At 31.5% G+C, this 22129-nt stretch overlaps 1 protein-coding gene across 1 annotated transcript; it reads right to left on the bottom strand.

Moving 5' to 3' along the window:
• Nucleotides 1-132: 132 nt before the first annotated feature.
• LOC132724571 (uncharacterized) lies at nt 133-21291 on the bottom strand. The gene is made up of 5 exons (XM_060709449.1): nt 21159-21291; nt 5538-5732; nt 4912-5050; nt 3100-4592; nt 133-2867 (listed from the first exon to the last, which is right to left on the bottom strand). Exons 2-5 carry the CDS (start codon nt 5715-5717, stop codon nt 2556-2558), a joined length of 2124 nt encoding a protein of 707 aa, XP_060565432.1. The 5' UTR covers nt 5718-5732; nt 21159-21291; the 3' UTR covers nt 133-2555.
• Nucleotides 21292-22129: the final 838 nt, after the last annotated feature.

Below are 22129 nucleotides of genomic sequence, written 5' to 3'. Positions count from 1 at the left end.
GAAATTCATGTTGAGAAAATATTAACTCATTAAACAATCAAACACCGTATCCACCGTGTCTCACGCGAAATTCAGCGTTTCATATGATCATAAATCCTGATACAATTTCACCATTACCGTAATATTTTCTTAAAGTTAATGCATACTATTATCATTTTATATACTTATTAATTCAGTCGGTTAGCTAACATAAAAAGGCATTTTTATATAACTGGACGCCAACAAATAACAGGAAAATAGCTTGTTATTGAAAAGGTTTTATATCGTGGACAAAGTCCAGCATTGTCATTAGTATCACTGACATTATTGGCTCATATATTTCGAAGAAATCGAACTATTATGATCGCTTCGTCGTCGTCGTCGTGCACAACTTTTTAATGTGAGTGTTGCCCATTTTTCAAACGTTTTGATAGGTATCAACATGTAACTAAGAATGCTTGCCGATCATAACAAGGTGCAGTTGTAAGACGTGTATCATTCTAAAAGCTATATCTTTCGAGTTATGCATTTTTTAAAATAAGATTATTTTGTCAAAATTGCCTGCATAAACTATAAAAAGTATTATCATGAAACTTGGAATACTTGTGTTTCATGACAAGGGACACTTGCCAAATATTCTAACATATTCTAAAAGGTATAATTATGATGTAATGTTAAACTTGATTATTGATAGTTATTGCCCTTGTAAGAGAAACGCTTACACCGTGTGCGGTGCTCCTGTTTTAGTTTACTTATTTTTTCAGTCAGGCAAGACTTCTTATTGCTTACTTTTTAACATAATGTAAGTATATTTGTGATATTCTGAAATAGGCGTAAAATAATATAAAGCTAAAACCAGGGAAATATACCACGAAAATAATCGCCAAACATAATACATGTTCACTGTTTTCACAAAAATAGCTTTTTTTTTCAAATAAAAAATTGCATATTGCCTTGATCTAAAATTTATTATGCCTTAAACTTATTTTAAGGTCATTCGGTCTTTCAAAGTCATTCAAGCTATTAATGTCATTCAAACTAAAAATTTTATTGCTTATACATACGCTTTGATAGTCAGTCTTCTTTTCAAAAGGTTTAGCATATACATGTATCTGACTTCGTTATTCATTCAGAAAAAAATAAATTTAAATTTAATATTTCTGTTAAGAGATATGCCAAATAATCTGACTAATCGAGTTGAAATAATTTTACGAGGTATAAATTTCGTCCTGTTGTGGCGACGACAAAACAAAATCATGAAAATGATTCAGCATTTATGGAGAGACCATAAGAAAAAAATCCTTGATGATACGTTGTAAAAAGATCTAGCGGTTTTTTTGGAAAAGAGAAATGGGAATCATCTCATACAAAAACAAAACACATTCATCAATGTGGGAAATTTAACTTTATAAAAGATAATTATAATCTACCAAGCATTTTCAAAAGCTCTTTAGACTGTACCCTACTGAATAGCTTTTAAAGCGAGGTGTACTTTTGGGGTATTTGCCAATAGATTATGTTTAATATATACTATTCTCAAATTTGATAAAATAGGCGTTATTGATAATAACTGCACAGTCACTTAGTAAATATAGAATAACATATGTTTTGACTTAATACAAAGTTGATACGTTATGTTTAAAACTCTACTCACTATAGGCTGTCACAGTATACATATATATATTGTGTTATTAAAAAAACTGGCATCTTTTAAAGAAATGATCAGCTTTTGACTTGTAATAGGGAATGCAGCTTCCCATACATTTTGTTTGTACATTCTTTTATTAATCTTAGACATATTCAGTAAGAAATTCATAGATTTCAATACACTTTTACGATTTAAATATTTTACACATGGATGAGCATAGTATATCGATTTATCTAAAAAAAGAAAAACAATTTGCAAAAAAGTCTGTGAAAGTAATAATTAAATTTGACTTGTTAACACCATCTCCGGTACTTTACAATCAGAAATTTTAGTGAAGATTACATTTTGCTAATTTTCGGAAATTTCGAAAAAATAAATGTTTGCTTGATATCAACCATATTAATTCAAAGAAACTAAAAGTAGAAATTACTGAATTTTAACCTCGTCCTTTAATCCGTGATGGTTTTTTGTTTGTTGTTTTGTTTCTTTTGTAAAAATATCTTGTAATATAAATATTTTTTTTTCAATATAGTCCATCCAACGTTATAACACTGTGTTTTCCTTTAATATGTTTACAACTTTAATATATTTACAGCATTTTATCTGTCTATGTCAATAAAGAAAAAATTTACACGTTGCCAATTCAAGAAAAGTTTGACGTAGCAAAACAAAATAATGTTATTGTCTACCAGTTTAGCACTTTAAAAAATTGAGAGCTTTACAATTATCTGGTGGAATCTAGAAAATCGTACCAAATGCCCGTCCTAATCATCTGCTTTGAGCCAGTCTTTAACATCACAAACAGTGTCCGAATTGTCCGCTTTGAGCAAGTCTTTAACATCATAAACAATGTCCGAATTGTCCGCTTTGAGCAAGGTCTCCAATGATAAGTTGGTTCTGGAGCAAAGTTTCCACACTTACATAATAATCACGAAGGTCTATACCTACCATGACCCAATATTGCTTCAATTATTTGTGCAATACAGTTAGGATATTCATAAATAAGTGTGGAGCGCATACAAGTAGGTATGTGTTCGTGAGTAGTGCGGTGATTTGGAAATATCACAGGGATAATTCTCCTGTTTTGTGACGAGTTGTTATAATACTCTCCACGCAGCATATCAAAAATGTATCTAGCATTTAACTGACTGGTCCTCGGTGAGGCCTGGTTACTGTTAGTTGGAACAGGTTCTATATCAGCTCTATAGGTTGGAGTAATACATACAATTATGTATTTAGCCTACAACAGAAGATGATATCTAAATTATAATGTATCTTTGCACGATTTTACTTATTCAACAATGCTTATAAGCAAATGACTAAATATTTTTTCATATTACAATTGATTACCGAAGAACAAACCAAGCAAACTACATTTACTTAATCAAAGAATAAATAATCAAAGATTAAGTAAAGTTTTGATCATTGTAAAGCTCGAATTTGTATTCTTGAAAAAATATATAGTCCCCTACCTCTCGCACGTTTCGTTCTATCCAGTCCAGTTTGTTAAGCCTCAATGCATAATATGAACTATCATCCATGTCTATTTTTGTTCTGACACCCACATTACGTAGAGCAATACACATCTCAACCACTTCTTTTATAAAGGAATCTGAATCGGTATTTCCATTCCATGCGTATGTAACAAATACTTTAGGCCCTCGTTGACCGTTCATTGCAGATCTTCCTCTGTGTTGATCACTTTCAGCATTCGAGAAAGGCACCCATGGATTAAAAGAAGTAGCATTAGAATTATCATCCGATGCACTGTCATTTGAATTACTGGATATCGTTCTTATGCGTGCAGCAGGCGCTTGATTCTGAACACCTGTGGAGTTAGAAGAATCACTTGGTACAATGTTCCTTGAGTCATCTAAATTGTTTCTCACACCACCTGCTGATTCTAAGTTGTTTTGATAAACTTCATGGACAGAATCATTGCCACCGACAGAACTTCGTGCACTCCTTGGACCACTTGATCCTTGCGATATTCTGCTATAAATTGTTTCATCTATTGGATTGTCATGATTTTGTTTATGCGTGTTCGTTTTAAAATGTTGTGTGGGGCTTAGTGAGGAGTCGGACCATGATTTCAACATTTCATCAGGTTTGTTTTTCGATGTTCCATGCCACGATTTCCTTAGATCTGCGTCTTGTTGTTCGTTTTTATAAGTAATAGAATTGTTTCTTGTCTTTGATCTATCCTTAGGTATAGCTCCTACATGGTTTCTACAAACTGGGCAACTTTCTGGCATTTCACCGAGTCTATGTTTTCCATTATCAGACCTGGAACATAATTTATTACCGTTTTTTGCAAGATTTTCAAGTGGGGCATTTTGTACCGACTCTCTAACTCTATCCGTACTTTGTGATTCAGTTAAGGCACTTTTCACAAATGTTTCATCAGAACTTTCAACTGATATATCTTCACTTTCATCAGAATCCAAATAAAGCTGTGACAATCCGCTTTCTAAGTGTCCTGTATTGTGTGATGACTGTCGCATTAGGTCATTTCTTAAAACACATTCAATTTTTGGATGACTCTCAAGAGTAAATCGTTGGGTTTGGTCTGGATCTGAACGTAACCTACATTCATCGCAATCACAAGACACCCTCGGTGGACACCTTGTTTCTCCGGGTAAAGTTTCAACTACATACTTTCTTCCATTTGGAGGAAATGAGTCTATACTAGGATCACCAGTTGAAGATCTAGATGTCCGTACCTTTCGTTTTACCCTCTTTGTAGCTTTAGAAGATTCAATCTTTGCTGAATCTCTAGGGACGCTTTGTTCAGACACTTCTGTATTTGATCGTTCATATGAGGATTGGTCTTGAGTTTGGCATCTTGGACAGTTGCATGGTGTGAATTCAGTATTTTGAAAACCACTATTCGGCGTTGATGGATATATTCCGTTGTCAACCCTAGACTGAGAGGCTTGTACATTTTCTAATTGCATAGAAAGAGCTGAAACAAATGAATCAGTTTTTCGAAACAAAATTCAAAACAATTTCCATTCACAAATTTATAGTTAGTGCTTCCTACAAACAGATGGACTAAAAATTTGAATCTAGACAAATTTATAAGCGTTTCTATCTCGGGTCTGCAATTTTAATTTAATATAATTGATTTTATTGCCTATTGCTCCCGAGGGACCACCTCTATTCCAGATCTTTATGAATATATATTAATATTACAAATGATATTCAGTGTGATTTTTAATAATTGGTCTTACATATGATATAGGTTTTAGTTTTTTCCTTACTCTAGTAAATACAAATCTTACTTGTAAGATATGTAGGAATAATGCTTGAAGCAACATGTCCAATTCTTTCCAAGGCACTTTGAACTGCCTGAAGAGTTCCACCTCTTTGCTCGAAGTCTAGCAACAGGGCCAATGTTGGACTTCCAGGCTGGCTCCGTACCTAAAATAATATCCAATTAATCAATGAAAATATTTGCAATGCTGGGTGATCAATTTCTTTTTTTTTTTTTGAACCACGTTTAAGGCCCGTTTATTTACATTTACCTTTTTTCAAAATACATTCATTTTACATTTTTCAATTTCTGATCAATTTCTGTTTCAAGTCCGTAATGTGTTGCATCAGCAAAACTATTTGTATAATGAACATGGTTTTATGTACAGCTTTAAGAAACACACGGATAACAATTCAGAGTGTCGGTAATTTGTCACTATCACTCTAAAGTTAGCAGAGAAAAGGCAAAATACTCATTACAATCACTTTTTACACATGAAAAATGTAACACAGACTGTTTCATAGCGACAATACAAAGTATAAGACAAAAGTTATTTGTCACGCGACCAACTGATTTCTAAGATGGAGATGGTTTGCACTTAAGCATGTGACATTCACAAGTGTGTAATCTAAAAAAATACTTATTTGCTTTTACCCTAATAAGTTCTATGTCTCTTGTTATATAAGCCTGACGGTTATTTATACGAAGTGCAGCTGCAAACATAGGGTAACCAAGACCAAGTGGTGAAACGACATCTAGTCTATCGGCAAGTTCCTGTCGAGTTTCTGGTATAAGGTATTGCATTGGCCAACTATCGTTCATCCAACCCGCCATTGTGAACTAAGACATCTGAAGAAAAAAAGTTTTACCATGTAATAGAAAAAAATCATAATCACTATATGAGACCACTTTTAGATCATCTGACTGAACTATCTATATATCTGCTGTTCAACTTTTTTGTATTTGAGTCCGCCCGCTTATCTCAATAGGGAGAGCATCGGATAATTGATCGAGGGTCATTAGATTAATCTTCGGGCAAGGCGACAATCAATCTAAGACATAGAGCCATTTATTCATTTGTCTCTCACCGCTGATTCAGAAGTTTTGTGGGATAAGTAGCCGGTCAATTACGGAGAAAAGAGTAGTTAGTTATTCTGGAAAACCTGTAAGGTGGATCGGCCTACAAGATATGACCAAACAATATGTTAAAATCGGCATAAAAACTGGAATAACCAAAACAAACTAACTTACTGACTTAGTTTTAAAAATCACTTTTGAAATAAGATCCAATCAATTATGAAGAGTTTTAAGTACAATGCGAGGCAAGTGTCCTTCCAACAAATACAACCATGGAAGGATAAAGTTCATTTTATTAGCTCAAGTCCCATGTATAACCATCTCCTCAGTTCTTTTTTTTCTAAAATCATCAGAACGGGATATTACCTTAGAAATTCCAAAGAAATTTAACTCAATTTTCTAAATCTATAGTCTTTACCATTCATTTATCAAATATGTTATAAGCAGGTTCTGCTCTTTGTTTGGATTTATTTTCAAAAGAAATACTAGATGAATAATTCATATTGCGATATGTAAAGTAGAAACATATAATTATTTTCGGTATAACGGCGCATCAGCACAATTTATATCATATAGCGCTTGAGTAACCTCAGGTGTTACAAGCTTAAAACAAAATAAGGGTCAAAACCATCTCACCTGCTGGAGCTAAGAGATGCATAGACTCCAGTAATTCGAACCCATTTAGTCGCTATTTACAATCGCGCAAGGTTAAACGGTGGCTGCAATTCTGATGCCTTAACCCTTAGAGGTAATCGGAATCGATAGCATTATATGGTTAAATGTTGTGGTTTAAAATATCTATTTAAAGATTACTCTTAATAAATGCAAATATATTTTATTATATTTGAAATAGGTCAAAAAGTGGTCACAAATATGTAAACTATGCGAGATTTCATGTTAACTTTTTCCATTTTATTGGTTAAAGACAGCCCGTCATATCAATGCGTTAGATTTTTTAACTTAAAAAGCATTCCAGATGTGACCTTGGGTTTAGATTTCAAGTGGGCCTGGTAAAAATTGCATACGATACATACATATCGCATTGTTATAAACCTGTTTCGTAGGTTATTCTAATATAGGACATGAAGTTCTATTCTTATACTGAAAAAAGGACAGTTGCACCTAAAGAATAGATATGCACAAAATATAAGTCGAAAAAAAGTAAAGAACTTTGTCCTATTACTCTGTAATCACGTTAGTCAAGTTAAACGTCCTTGAACTTCTCATATTACATTGTCATGCACAAACCATGAATAACCATAAAAATATTTTGAAATATTGCAAGATCAGAAATGCTTGCCAAAAATTCAAACAAAAATATCAGTTCATATATTGCCTAAATTTAATGCATTTACATGTATATACAGTTTTGTCAATCAAATGAAATAAAGTTTTAAATGCACATTATGCCTCAGAAATCAATCATTTTTTTCAATTATTTAGAAAGGTCAGATGTGTTTTTTAATAATATTTTGATAATGAATTAAGAGTATCTAATGTATAAAATAACTGCAGAAAGCACCGTTGAATATGCAATAATGCCTGTAAAGGTACCAAAATGTAAGCAATGTAGTATTTTGATTTCAATACAAAATACTAACTCACTCGGATTATACCTATAAAGTATAAAGTAGCGATAAATGGTTCATATATAAGGCAAATGAGTTATTATTGGGAAACTGTAACTTAACAGGTTTTGAGAAATTAAAATGAGAGCATGTCACTTCAAGGTTAATTTAACATTTTAGTGCGTATCTAAAATGACATTTTTGTTAAATTCAAGATTTGATGACACATGTTTTTTTTCTCTAGAAAGATCGTCTATAACTGAACCACAAACCTTTTCATAAATGTGTACTTTAATTTGTGGTGTTAACATTGTTAAAGTTTTCAACTTTTTAATGAAAATAAAAAAAAAGTTTGCATGCTTAGGTGAAACACAACATAACCTTGACAGATAAGGAGTCGTATGGGGTAATGACAATGAATTTATGCATGGTTCTTGCTCAATGCAATTCTTGTTGATTAAAGGATACAAGGCTATAACTATACATACCAGCCGGTGATAGTAACTTATTTATGCCACCAGTATAGGGCGAGACCAGTCGGTATTTCTATGCAGTCTTGATAGACTACAATTAAGACTGTATTGTATTGTAGTAGTAGTTGGCCACTAAACCACTCGATTTAACAAAGGTTCCAAATTCAAAGTAAAATCGACTCGTAATTCCACAAGATAAACAAAGATTCCAATTTCAAATCAGAATCTACCCTAAACCCCACAAGTTAACAAAGGTTCCAATTTCAAAGCAGAATCTACCCCAAACCCCGCAAGTTAACAAAGGTTCCAATTTCAAAGTAGAATCTACCCCAAACCCCACAAGTTAACAAAGGTTCCAATTTCAAAGTAGAATCGATCAAAAACCCCACACGTTAACAGATGTTCCATTTTCAATGCAGAATTGACCCAAAACCCTACACGTTTAAAAAGGTTTTAATTTCAAAGCAGAATCGACCCAAACCCCGAAAGCTAATAAAGGTTCCAATTGCAATGCAGAATCGACCTAAAACACCACACGTAAACAAAGGTTCTAAATTCAAAACAGAATCAACCCAAATACATTTCAAATTAATACTGTAAAGTAGTGTTTACCAAAAACCTCTTAATCTATTAATGATGGTTAAGCTAAATTTTCCCTTTAATGTTCCCAAACAAAACCTTAGACATAAACAAGTTTTTAGTACATATAAATAAACTAGTTTGCATGCTATTGACTCCTCAACAATGTTATCAAGGAAATTAAATCACCAGTCATCAGGTATCAAATGAACATTTTACAACGCAAAACAGTTTGTGAATCTAAATATCCCTGTGACTTTGTACTCAAGGAGATAAAAGCCTGCTATAAACAATATTTCAAGTAGGAATATCAAGGAGCATCAACAGTTCAACTGTTAGCCGGTGTTAGGGAGCCCCGCTGATGTCAATAAGCCATAAAATAACATAAAAGTTGATAATCTTACACAGATCAACATTGTCACTTAAAAATGTGGTACATGTAAAAAACGATATTAAAGGAATAGAATTAGAGCAAAATTGCAAATTAATTTTTAGTGGGCTTCTTTGTTCGTTAAAGTTAAAAGTGTTTAAACGCTTCATTTGAGACCATTATGCATAATAAAAAACAAATGGAATAATCAAAGGCTCTTAAATTTTGCACACAAGTTATTTGTGTAGATCTCCACCAATGGGTGTGAAAATCTCGAACAAATATTTCCAAGTCCCCTCCTGCAATAAAACCTTAATGGTGTCCGTTTGAACAGCTTTCCTTTTACCACAAGAAAATACTATTAAAGAAGCACACATTGTTATTGTTTGCTTGTATTCTATGGTGGATTTATTGTTTGTTTTTAATATATATTTTCTGAATACACTAAATAAGTTTTAAAAAAAAGATTTGCATATAGACCACAGGATAGAAAAAACATGGTGAAAACACTTGAGTTTAAATGTCCATGTACTATGCATCTATTAATGTACTGTGACTATGCTTATGTCATTTAGATTATGTCTGAGAACTGACGCGTATTGTATGGGTTTTTTTTTCCGCGCGTCGTTTCTCCTTTTACGTTCGGTGCATTATATAACATTATTATAGACCGGTTTTATGACAGATATGTGAATAAATTTGATACATGACACTTGCACATTAAAATGACATGCAATATCATCAATTTTATATAAAATCGCACTTAAATATATTGAGGTATCGCTTTCCTATTACCGTATAAATGCACAACATAAAAAAATTCAAATAAACTGATTCATAAAATTTGGCAAACTAAAACGCTTACAATGTATACAGCTACATATGAGCCGCGTCATGACAAAACCAACATAATGCGTTTGCGACCAGCATGGATCCAGACCAGCCTGCGCATCCGAGCAGTCTGATCAGGATCCATGCTGTTCGCTATCAGTTTCCCTACTTGCTAAAGGGTTTGTAAGCGAACTGCATGGATCCTTAAGATGCGGAGGCGCAGGCTGGTCTGGATCCATGCTGGTCGCACACCCATTATGTTGGTTTTGTCGTGACGCGGCTCATATTTGTTGCCTGTGGTTTACACAATTTTTGTTTGAAACTTTGTTAAAGAATACCTTTAAAATACCTGTATGAAAGAAATATGATTATACTTTTCTTAACAGGCAATGATGCATTCAAAAATCATTACTATAAAACCCCTAATAAAAATTTAGCAAGAGAATATTTTGTTCCGGAGTCAACATTTTATACTGTTTATTTACAAAATTCACGTGTATTAAATTTAAAAAAAGAGACATTCTTGTTACAAAATTATTTTTAGAATCAACCAAAACAACATAATTTTACTCTTTATAAACATTAAAATACTATTTTATTATAAAAATCTGCATACGCTTTGAAGAAAGATTAATGTTTAAAAAAGATAACTGATTTTGCACTTTCAAGCAAGATATATCTGGAAAATGATAACTGATTTTGCACTTTCAAGCAATATATATCTCGAAATATGAGAACTGATTTTGCACTTTCATGTTGGATGAAAATGTAATGTTTGCAAGTATAAAAATTACTTTAGAAACTAACACTGCATTGTTTTCTTAAGAAAATGAACTGTTTCATAAGTGTCTAGGATAATTTCTCATTTTGGATATTTGCATTTTAAAAAAAAAAGTATATGTCAGTTCTGTGACCAGCAGAAAATTTTAGTGAAAAGGGGGGAAACCTCTTGGAGGAAATTTTGCGAGAATTTTGGCCGATCAACACTATATAACAAGATCGGTTTAATGTGTCAGGCATGTCATTCTTCTAGAAAAATCACATCTTTAGCATAAAAACTCAATTTTAAGGTTGATTTAGTGGTCATTTCATATATACCATTTCATATACTGAAATCTATGGGAAAATTAATACCGTAGTCTGACCTAAATGAACTCTTAATGTTATGATAATTATGCAATGAAAAATATAATATTTGTTTAAGTATAGCAGAAATTAATGAGTAAAATTTGAGCCGCGTCACGACAAAACCAACATAATGGGTTTGCGACCAGCGTGGATCCAAACCAGCCTGCGCATCCGCGCAGTCTGGTCAGGATCCATGCTGTTCGCTGTCAGTTTCTCCACCTGTAATAGAGTTGGTAAGCGAATATCATGGATCCTGATCAGACTGCGCGGATGCGCAGGCTGGTCTGGACCCATGCTGGTCGCAAACCCATTATGTTGGTTTTGTCGTGACGCGGCTCATAAATTAATGAGATGTAGATTGTTACGTCAGCGTAATCATGATCCAAAACATCGGTTCAAACTTTATTGCCCTGTAAAATATAGTTTATCTTTAAAATCTTGACATTTTTGTAAATGGGCGTAAACCTACATTATTTATATGGTTTATTGAACAATAAACTTTGAGTTTTATTAAAGTGTGTTGGGTACATGTGAAAATTTGTCACAAATCGTTACATCTTTAACATTTTAGTATGTTTATATTTGTCCTTGTTTAAATACAACACCTTGTTCTTAAAAACCTACAAGGTCCAGCTAGACATTTTAGGTCTATTCAAACAAAATTCGTAAGCGGAAATTACCATGCGTTTCCCATGGAAACAGTTTCGTATGATGAATAAACAGACCTGGAGAATATACCGGGATTTGTGAAGAATAATCAAACGGATAGTTTAAGTTAATTGATAGATCCCTACTCTGACCTTTTATTTGAATAACAATAAATTTAACCACAAACATTGACATGTGCACTTTTATTAAAAAAAGATGTTGTGGTTAAAGTCTTATTGTATCCAATTATCTGATAATTTAGAATGAGACAGGTCAAGGATCTATGCTTTAAATCTGATAATTTAGAATAAGACAGGTCAAGGATCTATGCTTTAAACTTAAAGCTGCTTGCTTGACAACAGTTGTGGAGCCATGTTCTCAAAAGGTTACGTTAAATTTGTTGATTGATAGATGTACCATTAGGTTCAATGTACTGACTGCCTCGTCCCAGGTTCTCATACACACGAAGAAATATTAAAATTAAGTAAACAAAATGAACGCCACCCTGGTGTGACGTACATATTATATACTGTTCCGTTTTGTCCTAAAATGCTTCTGTTAGACGGATATAAGAAACTTAATAGACTATGTGTCTGTATGCGTCTGGATGTGTCTGTATTTTTCAAAAAAATGATTTAGATATGCAAAAATATAGTAATTTTAAAAGTATAACAGTTAAGATAATTAGGTATTAACAAACAATTATCACGTGACTTTGTTTGCACAATTAGAAATTGTAGAAGTTTACAGAAATAACTGTAATTGATAAACAATATTTGATAGTGAAGAAAAAATCATATCGCCAAAGTGGGTATAAGTGGCTCTAAAAATCAAAACTACAAGTTGCTGGCCTAGTTAAACAACGTAGATAACACTGTGAACTTAAGATTATATAATCTAAAGAGCACTAAGATACAAAAAAGAACACAAAGAAGCAAATAAGAACACAAAGGAAGATATGCATGAGAATATGCATGTAGACATTTTTCGTCTATATACACGTTAGATTTATTTCACATTTGCTATCACTTGAGACGGCGTTGGGCATGCAATAAATAATTTCTAGTGAGACAAAATCTAGGACATAAATTTTTCTAGCCGTTTTTTGCAAGGCAGAGAAATTTCATCGTGTCTTAAAAGAAAAGTAACATATTTGACATGCAATTAAAAGTATCTACTGTACATATACATGTATAATATGTATTTTTAACAATATTTCAGTAATTATAAGTTATTTAATGCATGTAAGTAGTACATATCTAGTCTACTTTAATTGCATAAATTATTTCTAATCGTTGCCTCAATACTCAATGTCCCTTAATTCATATGTCAATGTTCTAAGTTATTTATTATATTTTATTAAGCTTGGTCATGGACAGTACTGAAAAGTGCAAGTTTCCTCCACGCCCCTTAGCACCGGCTTAAGCAGAGTGTTCAATACGAAGCCCTATATCTCTAAATACAATACAAATACTTTGTATGGCATCCTACTATAATAAAATTTACATTTGCATAGTTTGGAAGATACCATTAAAGGGTGGTTTAATATCATAGATAATGCTTAAATAATTTGATATGATTTAAACAAATGACATTAATAAACACTATATTTCTATTATACAGAATTTTAATCTGATTTAATGACCGTAAAGTTTAACGTTGCACTGAACTAATTTATGTGGTTTTCTTATTCATATCAAATTTGAAATTTAAGACTGGCAGTTTGTTCAAAGAATATAAACATTCAAATCTGATATCCATAAATAATACACGATGTCAACTGTTGCTAAGCCCGATTTACACCGAGTGTTAGGCTACATGACAAAAAGATATTAGTTTAACTATCTTGTTCTTAACTTGTTGAGTTTGATAATTTTATTTCTTTCTTTTTTTTAATCATTGCACGTTTGCAGAGCCTTCATTCACATACAAAATATTATTATTTTAACTTAACTGTGATAACTTCCAATAAAACTTTCTAATTTAGTCAGAAAGCCAGGCCATCTCACAAAAATTAGAGAAAATTAGAGATCGCGAGTTCGAACGCACACTTCTTACATTAAAATTTCAAAATTTAAAACTGATGTCCAATATATTGCTGCGTTACGCTGCAAAAATAAAATTACCTGCACACAACGGCCACAATAAATAACCGTATCCATGTATCACACTTTCATGCAGAATTGTGCAATATCTACACTACACAATTTAAATTTGAAACATAAAGTAACATGTTTATTTTCAAAAGAAAAACGACAAAATTATAATACTGTGGTAAGTAACCAGTTATCAATTACCATTAACTTATTCAGAAAACGCAGTAAACTGTTTAATAATTAAGTCTCTTTTGAAAATTTAGCAAATGCAAACATGCCGATTTCCTTGATTTCATGGACTAATAGTTTTCATGAATAAATTTTACAAATTTTCACTACACTTCATTAAATGCAGAATTATTTGGAATGTTTTAGAACCTTGAATTCAAATGGGTATATGAAACAAATATTTTATCCTTTCTTGCGAATAAATTAAGAATTTGAGTATTTGTGTACAGAAAATAAAGTTTTAAATTATTTTACCTTTTTGAAAGCTATGAATAATTATGTACACTGAACAAATCCTATTAACTCCCACTGCTTATTTTGAGTAGTGTGGTTATAGCAAAATCAACATACATGTATTTATATTATATTTGAGGCTAAAACGTTCTATATCAAAGTCCCGTAGGAAGCTTCATTACCAGTTCTAGCCAGATTTTAGAAAAAATAACAGCGGGTTAAATATTACAACTTTGAAACTATAAGACTTACTGCGGATTAAAAAAGTATTTTGGGTTTTCCCAGCAAACCCGGGGTACAAACAAAATATATCACCCTCGAAACTATAAGACATACAACGCAAGTAATTTGCGTTTTCCCCGCAAACCCGGGGAACAAAACAAAATATATCACCGTCGAAACTATTAGACATACTACAAAATAAGAGTGTAATGGGTTTTCCCAGCAAACCCGGTGTCCAAACAAACTTTTTAAGTTTCAACTTCAAAAAAATACACAACATGTTGACTTATCTGTTGTGAACGTTAGTGCATCGTGAAGCTTTAACTTGACTTTGACTTTAATGGAAAAGGTTTTCTTGTCAAGGAGAAAGCTGATTTTCCATAGTTCCGGATAACATCTTACCTAAAGATATTGCAACAATTCCTCACCTTACGCGGTTGGGGTTTAAAATGTGTGTTCAGTGTAAATTACTACATGAAAGGCCGATGAATTCTATATCAATTCACTCTATAATAGTCTATGTCATGCAAATATGTTCATGTTTGTAGATTTCAAACCAAGGTCAACCTTAAGCAATGTAGTCAACCAAAACATGTAATCTTAGATCAATACATTTATCAACCACTGTAAAGTTCAATACAAAAACAAGGTGACTTTATCGTGACATTTTAAGCTGAAATGATACACACACACACAATCGACTTGCAGTCATATGCTGAGATTATTGTATCGCTTATCAGATAAGTTCACATTTCACAATGTGCGCCCATATTCTAAACAATAGGACATGTATCATGTCGCAGTTTACATGCTAAATGACCTAGATTTTTATCACGTTTCTCAAACAGTCCAAGTGACAAAGCTAATTTGGAGTATTTTTCCTTTTCTTTTTAAACATAAAACGTAAATGATCAGTAATTATATCATCTTCGTAACGTGAGTCGAAAGCATTCAGGAATTGAATCAATTACCAGACAAAATAGCTCAATTTAAAACAATAACCAGTATCCCTTGGTTTATCATTTAAATTATCATACCCTCAGCATGAAGCTATTAACTTCTCCACATAACTCATTTTAAAAAGCAGTACAGGGCACAATTATCAGTTAAGAACACAATGACAACCTACTAAACAAGAGTCTATGACACAATCATTTCAATACATCAAATGTCTTTTTCACACACACACACACACATATAGACGGACCTACTGGGCTAGAGATATATGTGACTTCAAAGTTTTTTTTCCTCAAGAAGATTAATTGGACTCTAAACCTCCAGAAACCGAAAGTGATTAGTCTTTGCCACCAGTATAGGCCTTTTTTATTGAAATCTATTACATTTGAAGCGGCTGTTCTAACAAAATTAATTCAAAGGAGGGCAAATTCATTACAAAAATTCATTAGGTTAATGGTTAAAGTTCTTATTCTATTATATTCTTATATGTTCTGCATTTTGATATTGAAAACTGGAAAGTTCCGAAATACAAAATATATAGTTAAACAAGTAAATAACAAAACATTTGGAAGGGGAAAAAAGCCTCATAGGTTTTAAATTTAAAGCTTTTTCAGACATGAAACTTTATCATTTTCTAATTTATAATGTCATGAGGTGAAAAATAAGATGTTTCAGATACCTTTCAACGCTTATTGTTGTATTAAAATGTGACAGGAAAGATCCACCAATTAAGGGACTGCAACGTTCACGAAAGGCTGTCTCTGAAAATGTCTAGCCACCAATGACCGCCGAAAAAGCGCCCAGGGGGACACCGAAAACTGCATGCTTAATTTTTGGGATGATTTAGACAAATGTCATGACGAAAGTGCAAGGACCTTATTATGTAGTTAATTTCATGAAAGCATTGATTATTTTACAAACAAGCAATATTGCCTAGCGATATATTGGTTAGACAGTTCAACATTTAATCACTCTTTAAGTAACATATAATAGTCATTTCATTTAAAATACTTGATAATTTCACAAACAAACAATATTTTCGAGTGATATATTGGTCAGACGGTGCAATATCTAATCACTCTTTAAGTTATATATGTCACACAATTGCAATGACTGAACTTAAATGCGTTGCTTACTGAGTGCCAAATATGCCATGATGAATTATATTGTCATATATCATGATAAAGTAAGTGTCATTTACCACAATATCACAATAAGCCATATTTAACCCAGCAATAAACACAAGCATATCAATACAAATGTTTTGTTGCTTCTCATTTCAATTTGATTATGTTTAAATTTGATTATTTTTTAGCAGTTGCCATGGAACACTTCAATTTTGGCTTCATTTTTTTTTAAAAATATACATGAACAAAAGAAATAATTTCTATATGCATCCACTGAATCGGAAAATTACTTAGTTTTCTTCTCATGCATTCGTATCCTTGAATTCAATACTGTTATTCAACTTTTTTTTAAACGAAAATGTAACAGTATATCATACATAAAAGAGGGTTTATATTACTTTTTGCTGAAATGTTCAATTGTTTACTTAATCTCATTCTCATTTTCAGTTACGAAGGTTAAAAATTATCTAAATATGCTATTTAAAAGCATGTATGATATCATACAAATAACAAGTGCTAGATATTTTGGTTTTTATTCAAATATATGAATAATCAAATGAATGAAAAGTCAAAATAAATAATGCTTATTTATTTGTAAAGTGCACTTCATCCATTTTAAGGATTGGTTCAGAAGGTAGTGTTAAATTTATTACCAAAAATTTTAGTCATAAAAGAAAAACGAACAATACTGTTTTATAGAAATACCAATTGATTCTACGTGCACTACGTGATGTTAAAATATGCTTAAAGTATGTCTGAATTAACCAAGAGTGTAAAAATATACTATTCTTGTGAAAGTACCGCCTTCAAGGAGAAGGAAGGAAAAAGTTCTACATCTATGAAAAATAAGTGTGAACTCATTAAGTTTTTTTTACAATTTTAACTGTAAATATTGGAAAGGGCAAACACAATTTGACATTATTTGACAAGATTTATGAAATTTCGTTTATTCTTTTGTTGTCATTGTTTTTATATGGACTCAAGCACGAATTCTCTTACAATAGGTTGCATTATCTTGGTATAATATTTCAGAAGACCATCAATAAGTGACAATTAGTGACAAATTCTTGATAGTTAATGTTAAATTCTTCTTAAGCCGGTGCTGGGGTGAATCAACGTTAGCTTGCATTTACCATTACTATCCATGAACAGGCTCAAAAAAGCCGAGCCTTCTACAGTTTTTGGCTTAGCAAGAAAACTATTAGTTTCATTAATGCAGACTTAACAAACACGAACCTACACTTAATATCGTTAGCCTTATTAATTGTTCAATGATAAAGAAAAGCTTTCAGACTTCTTTCTATCATTATGTCATTCTACATAATATAGTGAGAGAATTAAATAATTGCTTTTGCGTGAGAAATTCGTAACTGTTTGATTCTTTACAATTCTATATACTAGTAGCTTTGTTACATATTGTCTGACTTTATTAATGTATTTGTCACTCCAATTGGTATGTTGAACAACATTCTTACGTCGTTTAATTTATGCTATCTAAAGTAGTCATACATTTCACGTAAACCCCATGCCAAGATTAAAAACAGTGTCAAAACGTGAACGTGAACATGCACCATTTACAATATCACATTTAACAGTCTCATGTCGGTCCATTTAGAATGTCAGTTCGTAGTACAATATATGCATGTATATTGTTGACGAGTGTTTTAAATATGCGTGAATGTGTGGTTTACTTTTGTATTAATTCCAGTTGGTTTTTTTTGTATTTTTGTATTTTTTGTTTGTTTGTTTTTGTTTTGTTTAGTCTATTATGTTTATAGTATTTTACCTATTTAGGACATATTTCAGAAGACCATCAATATGTGAAAATTAGTGACAGCATCCTTCAAAACTGATTTTATCTTACACAAAGATATACTGACGAGGCACAAAATAAAACTATTTTGTAAAAAATAAATTATTTTGAGAGTGAAGTATCAAATAACCGTTACATTGTTTTGAGAGAACAAAACGTACGACATTCTTCATTCAAAGACGTTAAGATAATATTTCAAGTTTTTGACAATGTTTCAAGTTTGTTTGACTAAAAAATCAGATACAACAAGGCTCAAATCTCTTTTGTAAGTTATTGTTATATTGTTTATATGAAACTGTGGTATTTTGTTTACAGTATAACCTTAACCCTGTTGTGGCGACTGATTTTGCCATTGCAACGAGTGCAGTCCAAGATCAGCCAGTACATCTGTGCAATGTGATTATGGTCTGCACTGTCCGCTTTTTAGTCAGGACTTATTTTAAAATTTACCTTAAAATTTATGAGTGGTTTTGTCCAAATTGAAATATGAACAAGTCAGTTTAAGATATTGTGTTATGGTTTAACGCTGAAAGTGTCTGTCAAGTAGTTTTGCTAATAATACATGTACTTCTATTTTTGTAGTTGGTAATGTTTAAAATTATGGAAAAGAACTATGGACTCATAAAGTTTCAACAATTTTTGCACTATCATCTGCATATTTTATGCTAGTGTTTATTTCAATTTGTGTGAGTTTTCAGTAAGTTATTTTTAGAAAGACAATCATAATAATATGCAAACCAGTTAAATTATCTTACATGAATTTCTTTTGATTATCCAATAATGTTTTTTTACAATGTAGTGTTTGTTCTATTTTGGATTGTTTTTAAGAAGTTCGGTGCTAACAATCCCCATGGCAAGTTAAGTCACGTGTTATTTGTATTTTATAGAGCTTGATATGACAACATATGAGAGCTTTTAAACTAAAGCACATCACTTGATAACAACATATAAAAGCATTCATCAGCACATACAAATAAATTTAAAGCAAGACATTGAACTAACCCAAAATTATGGCGATTATGGTCCATGAAGCATATAAATATAAAAGTACATAAGAAAGAAAAGTACCAATACATGTACTTATTAAATGCACATATTATGCTTCAAAAATTATTTTTTGTTTTTCCTTTTTCAAAGAGGCAAATGTGTGTTAAGTGATACTTTGAGAATGCATTAAAGCTTTAAGATGATTATCAACATAAATAAGCAGACCTTAATGCGAAATAAATTGCCATAAATGTAGCAAAACGTATACAAAGTGGTATCTTGACTTAATACAAAATATTGAATCACTATAATTGTATTATTTGCCAAAAAAAAATTAAAGAAGCAAATTGCTAATGAGTACTTTTTCTGATGTTGTAACAGGACAACCAAAAATAAAAAGAAAATGTTCCAAGGATGACAATTTTTCGCATTTTTAATTCTTTTTTATATATTTCTATTTATTTTCTTATTTTTTATCATTTTTTTTTTCAGGGGGTGTATTTTTTCAAATTATTATCCATTTTTTTTTTAATTAAATAGAAGACATAACCTAAAGAACTTTCATACTGGTAATTGCACCCCCATGTGCTAAATTCGAAAAGAAGTAAACTATGTGGAAAATGACTTTCTGTTAAAACAAAAAAGGTGAGCACTCACATTTTATAATTCATCACTTGGCCATTGAGACCTCATGTCGTACAATGAACTAGTTCAGTCCATCAACCAGGTACAATTATACACTCAATTAAGTGTTTCGAATTATACATGTATTTTGTCCAAACGGATTGCAAAATTTCAACTGAATAGTAACACATTAACTTTGGAAAATTAATAAGTAAAGTCAATTTCGTAAATTTCAGATGCGCCGCTTTTAGCCAATTTTAATTTGTAAATTCTTTCTTATAAACAGTTCAATAAGCTATTCTTACCACTTACTGACATTTTAAAATCAACCCAATTGTGACCTGACAATGTTTATTTGGCGTTCTGCCAAACAGACATTATCACCAAAATAATTAATAACATCATAATATGAAGAGGAGAACGTGAAAACGAAACTAGTTTTTTTTTTCTTTTTTTCTTAAAACATTGACAGAAGATTGAACAAAATATAAGTGCATTGCACAAGAAGTAATCTAAATATGGCACACTTGCATATGTGTAAGTTTAACCTTTACTTTTGCGTCAAATTTCATCAGAATTGCAAAGATTGCAAAATTGTATCACATGATGTATATTATGAAAACACATGCAAACAATAGTTAAAAAAATACTAAAACAAAAAAAAAAAAAAAACATTTTCTAAACATTCTTTGTAACAGAATATTTTAAATTATTACCATAGGTCATTTTATTTCTTTTTGACAGAATAACCATTTCCATATCATTTGTTTTTAGGAAATTTTCTGCTGGTAACAAAAAGCAGACGATTAAACATATTTTTATCGTTGATGATTGAATACTGCTTTAATATTTGAAAATCTTTCATGAACAGACTCTAAAATTTAAATTTTTATTTATTTCTTTTCTTTTTTCATTCAACTCTTTAATTACAACTTTCTCAATTTCATATTTGCTAATACTATTTTTTATGTCAAATTTCAAAGTCTCGAATATAATTTATGCATGCAATTAAAAGAATTACAAGCATGTCATTATGGGTGCGTTTTATAACAATATATAGCATTATAAAAGATACATAATTCAGCATATATTTATGGTTAGAAAAAAGTATACTTTTAGCGATCAATACATTATAATGTAGACGTGCAGCAGACGAACGTAGCCCGCTTTCGTCTTAAGATAAATGTCAATTTTATATACACGAAGGTGTAGCTAGATATAAGTTAAACTTTTAAAGTAGATTTTACTTCATCAAATCAATACTGCGTGTATCTTAAAAATTGAGTTAACCAGATGAAAATCATTTAACTTACCTAATTTGACAAAATATGTCTAAATCCAAACATTGTTCATTATAACGCAACTGGTTAAATCGCTTGTTTGTAGCTGCGGCAACTTTTCGCCGGACCGTCAATCCTTAAAAGTTCTTTCCACGAATTCACGGGTGAATAAACATGACGAACTATTTTCGTATGTTCTATTTTAAGTAACAAATCATGCAAACTTGCAAATAAACTATATCAGTACATTCATTGAAAATTGCGCTTGATGTTGTACATTCATACATATACTGTATATATGTTTGTAAATAGTATTATTTAATATTATAAAGCATTGTGTATGAACCAAAATAGTGATTAGAATGCATTATCTTGTCGTAATGATTATGCTTTTCGGCTTAACCTATGTACACTAAACATGTAAATAAAAAGAAATTTGATGTTGGAAGTTGTTGACTTAAGTCTATTCCAATATATAGAGGTAAAGTTGGACTAATTCAAGTTAATCAATAGATATAAAAGTTAACAGGGCATAATTATATACTTATTATTATGGGTGAAGAAACCGAAAGTACATAATGCAATAATTCGGAGTTGGTTATAAGTGTACATCAGTGGGCATTTTTAGATTGATTATGATTGTCAGACATACATGTATTTTCGATCAAAATTTTACAGAAAGATGACTTTATGTCATTCGTTATACATTAATCAAAGATACACTCTTTCTTCATGTTTACATGTAAAACCACGTACGATGAAGAACTACTTTCAGTCCGTTTATTATAAATAATAGCCGAGATGTTCCGATTGCATAAACGTAACACTAGCTTGGTTTCCGACATACACAATGTGGTTTCCGATATATAGTGACTGAAGTATTCATTTAATATCAGCATCATCATTATTAACATCAATATTATTATCATCATCAGTATCGTTGTTGTCATCGTCGTGATCGATTGGTGTTGTTCATGTCTTTGGTGCTGGTCGCTATCATAATC

The sequence above is a fragment of the Ruditapes philippinarum genome, unplaced genomic scaffold, assembly GCF_026571515.1.
Source record: "Ruditapes philippinarum isolate M1 unplaced genomic scaffold, ASM2657151v2 ctg3320_1_1_1_1, whole genome shotgun sequence".
Taxonomy (NCBI): domain Eukaryota; kingdom Metazoa; phylum Mollusca; class Bivalvia; order Venerida; family Veneridae; genus Ruditapes; species Ruditapes philippinarum.
This window is presented reverse-complemented; position numbering and strand designations above follow the sequence as displayed.

Bases quoted from the DNA above. Each gene is read 5' to 3' on its own strand.
- LOC132724571 (XM_060709449.1), bottom strand. From the start codon at position 5,717: ATGGCGGGTTGGATGAACGATAGTTGGCCAATGCAATACCTTATACCA. The intron at 5,051-5,537 runs GTAAAAGCAAAT...ATATTATTTTAG, and splicing joins GAGACATAGAACTTATTAGG to GTACGGAGCCAGCCTGGAAG. The intron at 4,593-4,911 runs GTAAGATTTGTA...CATTTGTTTCAG, and splicing joins TATTCCTACATATCTTACAA to CTCTTTCTATGCAATTAGAA.